The 7,462-nt window shown below is 38.9% G+C and overlaps 1 protein-coding gene across 3 annotated transcripts in view; it reads left to right on the forward strand.

The window, feature by feature from the left end:
* The window catches only part of Aff4 (AF4/FMR2 family member 4), a 77,534-nt gene that overhangs the window by 20,651 nt on the left and 49,421 nt on the right, over positions 1-7,462 (forward strand). For 2 of the 3 annotated variants that reach the window (XM_021178051.2, XM_029483059.1), the window contains exons 2-3: positions 855-981; positions 4,886-5,665. In XM_021178051.2, coding sequence (XP_021033710.1) covers positions 859-981; positions 4,886-5,665 — 903 coding nt within the window. In that variant the 5' untranslated portion in view covers positions 855-858. Of the gene's footprint in view, positions 1-278; positions 362-854; positions 982-4,885; positions 5,666-7,462 lie in introns of those variants that run through there. The other variant, XM_029483058.1, reaches the window with a different exon arrangement.

The following is a 7,462-nucleotide window of genomic DNA, read 5'->3' on the forward strand; positions in this document are numbered from 1 at the left end:
GTCCATCTTTTTGACACAGCTCCAAACTTTGTCTCTGTAACTCCTTCCATGGGTGTTTTGTTCCCAATTCTAAGAAGGGGCAAAGTGTCCACACTTTGGTCTTTGTTCTTCTTGAGTTTCATGCGTTTAGAAGTTTTCCTTTTAATACACTTTTAGTTATACTTACCAACACATGCTAATTTTAGATTCTATTACTGAAAGCCTTGGTTTGCCATTTATTAAGGCATTAATTGAAATATTAATATATTTAGAGTAGAAATGTCGTTTTCTAGGGAATCTAGAACAGCAAAGCTGAGGTCAAACTGCCATAAGGATGGACATCAAAGAAGCTGTGTTTGGGACAAAAAGAAATCAAGATAAGGTAGATGCAAAGTAGAGAAAAAAGCTGGACATAGGGGTGTGGGTGGTAGATGGGAGTGGGTTATGTGCCACCAAAAGTATGGCCAGTAAGCACCGTGAAGAGGAAGGACTGACAGGTGGGATTAAGAAAATCTTTTCCCTCTTAATGTGCAGGTTTTGGCTCACTTTCAGATAGCAGAGTATTTGAAAAATTGTCATGATTTGGGTAGAGGAATTGAAGATGCTTGCCTGGGTTCTGTTCCTAACACTGGAAAAAAAAATGAGGTTGTTTTGAGAAGCAGGTTTTTCATATTGTAGCTAATGTTTTCTTTCTGGGTGACTGTGGAAGATGATAATGCCTAGTGCCAGAATCCCGTTTCAGCACTAACTAACGCCTGTTAACTACCTAGAAGTTGACAGAAATTGAAATGTCCATTTGGAGTGTTAAATTGACAGTCAGTACAGAATGTTCAATTTTTATTTTTGTGATGTAAAAATTGTGCTTCTCCTCATAGCAACATGAACCGTGAAGACCGGAATGTGCTGCGCATGAAAGAAAGGGAAAGGCGGAATCAGGAAATTCAGCAGGGTGAAGACGCCTTCCCACCTAGTTCTCCTCTCTTTGCTGAGCCATACAAAGTTGTAAGTTATCTTTCTTTGAATATTTTTTTACCCTACTTACATGACATTTGTGCTTCTAGGGTTCTTATGTGTTTGTTTGTTTGTTTGTTTGTTTGGTGTGAGTGTGTCTCTTTCAGGCATATTCTCAGGTGTCTTCAGAGGACAGAAGGTGATAATCAGGTGCCCTGAATCTGGAGTTACAAGCAGCTTTGAGCCATCCTACATGGGTGCTGGGAACCAAACTCAGGTCTTCTGGAAGAGCAGTGCATGCTCTTAACCATTGGGCCATCTCTTTAGCCCAATGCATGCCTTTAATTGAAGCATTCTGTGAGGTGGATACAGGCTGGATCTCTGAGGTCAAGGCAAGGCAGACTACACAGAGCAACACTGTCTCAAAAGAATTTTTTTTTTTTTTGGTTAGTGAACCTACAGTATCTACTGTTGACTATGTGTTCTGTATCCTTTGGTTATACCATCCATCTATAGTATCGACAGTCACAGATGCTGTGTTTCCTCCTGTTTCTTGCCTGTGCTTATTTAGTAGGTTCCATTGACTGTTAGTATGTTGGGATGTTTCTTATATATGTTCATCTGGGTTATCATAGATTAAATTCTCTGATATTTTCTTCTAATGTATTTATTTAATCATCAGTTGCATTGAAGCATGTCGTTAGAGGTGTTCAATAAATTGAAAAGGGACTGAAGGGATGGCTCAGCAGTTAAGAGCATTTCATTTGTTCATTTTGTGTGGGACCCATACGGAGGTTCATAACCATCTGTACCTCCATTTCAGTGGATCTGATGCACTCTTCTTCTGATCTCTGCAGACACCAGGCACACATGTGGTGCACATGCATACATGTTCAAAACACTCACAGAAAAAATGAATAAATGAAATAAATTAATATATCTTTTTTTAAAGCAGGGTCTCTTTATGCAGCTCTGATTGTCCTGGAACTCACTATGTAGAATAAATCTTAAAATTAAGAAAAATAAGTTGGATCAATTTTAATTTAAATTTTTTAAAAAAATATTTATTTATTATTATATCTAAGTATACTGTAGCTGTCTTCAGACGCACCAGAAAAGGGCGTCTCATTACGGATGGCTGTGAGCCACCATGTGGTTGCTGGGATTTGAACTCAGGATCAAATAACCAATGAGCCATCTCTCCAGCCCTTGTTTGTTTTATTTTATGTATTTGAGTGTTTCTAATCCCAGTTTGTCTGTGCACTACATGTGTCTTATGCTGGAAGAAGCCAGAAGAGGGTATCACATCTGGGACTGGAGTTAGAGACAATTGTAAGCTGCCATGTGGGTGCTGAAATTTGAACTCTGGTCCTTTGGAAGAGCCAAGTGCCCTTAATCACTGAGCCATCTCTTCAGACCCAATAGCTATTTTTTCTTAAATTTATTTATTTATTTTATGCGTATGAATACAGTGTAGCTGTCTTCAGACACACCAGAAGAGGCCATCCAATCCCATTACTGATGGTTGTGACCCACCCCATGGTTGCTGGGAATTGAGCTCTGGACCTCTGGAAGGGCAGTCTGTGCTCCTAACTGCTGAGCCATCTAGCTAGCCCCTGATTGCTATTTTTAATTCCTATCATTACCCATAATTAGAAATTGCTAAAAAAAGAACACTAAGTAGTAATAATTCCTGTGTCTCTGATGTAGCTTTAGTGGTGACATCTTTCTAGCATTTCATTTGCCTTTGGGTTTCATTTCAACAGTTGTTAAAACTTTAAAGTCTTATGCTATGCATGATAACTTTAGTACTTTATACATTATGAAAGTAATGGCCATTGCTGGTTTATAATAAGAGAGTATTTCGATTTCTCCCCTTCCTCCTTCCCTCCTTTCCTTCCTGTCTGTTCATCTGTCTGTCTGTCTGTCTGTTTTTTTTCAAGATTGTATATTTCTGTGTAGCCCTGGCTATTCTGGAACTTACTCTCTAGACCAGGCTGGCTTTGAACTCTTCCTTTCTTTTTTGGTTTTTCGCTTTTTTTTTTCTTCCGAGACAGGGTTTCTCTGTATAGCCCTGGCTGTCCTGGAACTCACTTTGTAGACCAGGCTGGCCTCGAACTCAGAAATCCGCCTGCCTCTGCCTCCCAAGTGCTGGGATTAAAGGCGTGCGCCACCACGCCCAGCTTTTTTTTGGTTTTTCGAGACAGGGTTTCTCTGTATAGCCCTGGCTGTCCTGGAACTCACTCTGTAGACTAGGTTGGCCTTAAACTCAGAAGTCCTCCTGTCTCTGCCTCCCAAGTGTTGCGATTAAAGACATGCGCCACTACTGCCTGGCTGATTTTATTTTTTCTGATGAAATATTGACAGGCTGGAGAGATGTCTCAGGGGTTAAGAACAGTTATTGCTCTTGTAGAAAACATAGGTTCAATTCCTAATATCCACACGACAGCTAACAACCTTCAGTAATGTTAGTTTCAAGGGATCTGATTTCCTCTTATGACCCCCCCCCCTTTTCTGACTTCTGTACATACATGATGCACATAAATTCAGGAAATATATTCATACCTAAAATTAAAAAAAAAAGAAATATCGACAGTATAACATACCCTTTTTACTCCTACATGTTTGGTATATATAAAAACCTTTATATACTATATAAAGCCATATATCTACAGCTTTAAAAGGATATTCCAATTTAAAAATTGTCATATTGACATCACTTATTTGAGTATAACACAAAGCCTATAGTAATTTGCGATTATGGATTAAATCAGAGATAAAAAGTTTTTTGTTGGTTTGGTTTTTTTTGTTTGTTTGTTTTTTTGGTTTTTTGGGTTTTTTGAGACAGGATTTCTCTATGTAGCCTTGGGTATCCTAGAACTCAATCTGTAGACCAGGCTGGCCTTGACCTCAAATATTCTTTTACCCCTATCTTCAGATCACCACAACTAACAGTGTGCACAACCACCACCCAGCTAAAACATGTATTTGAAACAAATCAAGAGCTACTATTCACTTCATAATTATAAAAATAATAAATTGGGCTTGGTTTTTTTGTTTGTTTGTATGTTTTTTCGAGACAGGGTTTCTCTGTATAGCCCTGGCTATCCTGGAACTCACTTTGTAGACCAGGCTGGCCTCGGAACTCAGAAATCTGCCTGCCTCTGTCTCCCAAGTGCTGAGATTAAAGGCGTGTACCACCACGCCCGGCTGGACTTGTTTTTTTAATGTTGATGTTTTCAGCAAATAGCTGTATATGTATCTTGATTCTTTCAGCTCTACAGATTTTCAAACAATCAAACAAATAGTGGTAGTTCAGTTAGGTAGGATTTTTTGTTTTGTTTTCCTTTTTTAAGATAACATCACCCATTTTCCAGGCCTAAAACTCACTATGTGGCCAGGGATGACCTTGAACTTGTGATCCTTCCTAGTGCAGAGAATATGTTACATGTCAATTTATTTGTTGATGGGGGTTGAACTCAATCCAGGGCTACATGCATGCCATTCAAGCACTCTAGCATCTGGGCTTCATCCCCAGTCCTGGTTATTTAGTCTTGATTTTGTTTTAATGCAATCCTTAGACTTTCTTTTGTGTTTTAGAATGTTATTTTCATATACATTTTTGTGGGTTTTTAAATTTTCAGATATTTTTAATAATTTTTTTTTACTATGAGAAATGTATATGTGGACTGAGAGTATATGTGGTAGAGTATTCACCCAGTGTGTGAGAGATAGTGCTCACCCAGTGTGTAAACGGTTCTAGTTTTTTGTTGGTGTGTGTGTATGTATATTTATGATTATTTGTGGATGTTAACTTTAATATAAAAAGTAGACTTATCTTTAAAAATACCTCTTCTGTCTGAAGATTATAAAGTGAGTTTGGAAGATATTTTGTTTCACATTATACTAATTTTATATTTTACTTTTTCCTTTCCTTTTTGTTTTTTGTTTGTAGACTAGCAAAGAAGATAAGTTATCAAGTCGGATTCAGAGCATGCTTGGAAACTACGATGAAATGAAGGATTACATAGGAGACAGATCGATACCAAAGCTTGTTGCAATTCCCAAGTCTGCAGTACCAACGACCACAGATGAGAAAGCAAACCCAAATTTTTTTGAGCAGAGACATGGAGGATCTCATCAGAGTAGCAAATGGACTCCTGTAGGCCCCGCCCCCAGCACCTCTCAGTCTCAGAAACGCTCCTCTGCCCTGCAGAGTGGACACAGCAGCCAACGGAGTGGTGCAGGAGGGAGTGGCGCCAGCAGCAGTGGCCAGAGGCATGACCGTGACTCCTACAGCAGTAGCAGGAAAAAAGGCCAGCACGGCTCAGAGCACTCCAAATCTCGATCCTCAAGCCCTGGAAAACCCCAGGCTGTTTCTTCATTAAGTTCTAGTCATTCCAGGTCTCATGGGAATGATCACCATAGCAAGGAACATCAGCGCTCCAAATCACCTCGGGACCCTGATGCCAACTGGGATTCTCCTTCCCGCGGACCTTTTTCAAGTGGGCAACATTCAAGTCAGTCTTTCCCACCTTCTTTGATGTCAAAGTCTAGTTCAATGTTACAGAAACCCACTGCCTATGTACGGCCCATGGATGGTCAGGAGTCTGTGGAACCAAAGCTGTCCTCTGAGCACTACAGCAGCCAGCCTCATAGTAATCACATGACTGAGCTGAAGCCCAGCAGCAAAGCACATCTCACCAAGCTGAAAATACCTTCCCGGCCTTTGGATGTAAGTCTCACACTTACAGTGTTCAGCATTGTGTCTGAAAAAAAGTAATTCACAGAAATTTCAGTGAGTTGCACCTGTCTTTTTGCTTTAATAGTAAGAAGTATAAGAATTTTAAAAGCTTAAGAAGAAAAGGTTTAAATAACAACTTGGGAATTGACCATGAATCCATATTGCTGTGCACTTTCCTTCTTGCATAATAAAGAAAATATTCAGTTTCTCTCTCCCTTTTTAAAAAAAGATTTATTTATTTATTTATTTAATGTACACTGTTATACTCTCTTCAGACACACCAGAGGAGGCCATCAGACCCCATTTCAGATGGATATGAGCCACCATGTGGTTGCTGAGAATTGAACTCAGGACCTCTGGAAGAGCAGTCAGTGCTCTTAACCACTGAGCCATCTTTCCAGTCCCATTCATAATTTTTTAAGTATTAAAATTAAAAGTCAAATTATAGACTAAAAGTAAGATTTATCAATAGCTTACGCTTCCTCCTTTTAGTTCTATGGGATAGTATAGCTTGTTTCTTTTTACTTAAAAAGAAAATTACCTTTGTTATTATAGCATTACAGATAAATGCAGTTCATAGTTTATGGTGACAAATGTTGGAACTTTTGAATCTACAGAAATGATACTGTGTAGCTCTTATGTTGCTTTCCCTGGCTTACAGCTAAAAAGCTGAGACAGCCACTGTAACTGTGTATAAAAGTTGACATTCAAAATGACCAGAGAACTAAGCTGAAATTGTTCTTCTTTATTAACATATACCAAATTGTCAGAATAACAGGTTTCAGTAAAACATTGCCATATAGGCAACATTTATTTTATTTTATTATTTTATGTGTATGAATATCTCCCCTGCATGTATATTGATTCACCTTTGTGTATCCTAGTGTCCATAGAGGACAGAAAAGGGCCTCAGATCCCCAGGAGTTATAGATGTTGTAAGCTGCCATGTGACTGCTTGGAGTTAAACCTGGGTCCTCTGGAAGAATAGGCAGTACTCTTAACCACTGAGGCATTTCCCCAGCACTTCAAAGTTTATCTTTTAATGTAGTTTATACAATAAAAAAGTTGAAAAGACCAAAGGCATAGCTCAGAGGTCAGAATGGCAGAAGAAGGACTCAAAGTTATAAAAAATGTTTGCTAACATTTAGGAATCTTGAGTCAGTAAGATAGCTCAGTGGATCAAGTATAAATTTGATGACTTGTTCAGTGCCTGGATTCCTCAGTGGAAGGAGACAACCAACTCCTCAGAGTTGTTCTCTGAGCCTCTGCCCCACATGGCCTACCCTTACAGATACACACATACACCGCACACATATACAGTAATAAAATTAAATAGAAAGAATTTTGGGGCCCGAAGAGATTGCTTACTGGTTAAGGACATTTTCTACTCTTACAGAGGACTTGTGTTACTTTCCAGCCACAGAGAAGTAGTAATTTGTTCTTTCTTCAAACATATGAATTTTGGGACTAAATTTGAGTTTAGTTTTTTGATTTTTATTTATGCCTTAAAATTATTAGTCTGAGCCGGGCGTGGTGGCGCACACCTTTAATCCCAGCACTTGGGAGGCAGAGGCAGGCGGATTTTTGAGTTTGAGGCCAGCCTGGTCTACAAAGTGAATTCCAGGACAGCCAGGGCTACAGAGAAACATTGTCTTAGAAAACCAAAAAAAAAAAAAAAAAAAAGTTATCATCTGCCTTCTACAGTTTATGAGATGCTAGGTAAGTAGTCCATATCACTAATCTTTCAAAGTTAATTTTACTAAGTTTGTGAGGAACTATGTCTCTATG

Source organism: Mus caroli, chromosome 11 (genome assembly GCF_900094665.2).
Source record: "Mus caroli chromosome 11, CAROLI_EIJ_v1.1, whole genome shotgun sequence".
In the NCBI taxonomy this organism is placed as follows: Eukaryota; Metazoa; Chordata; class Mammalia; order Rodentia; family Muridae; genus Mus; species Mus caroli.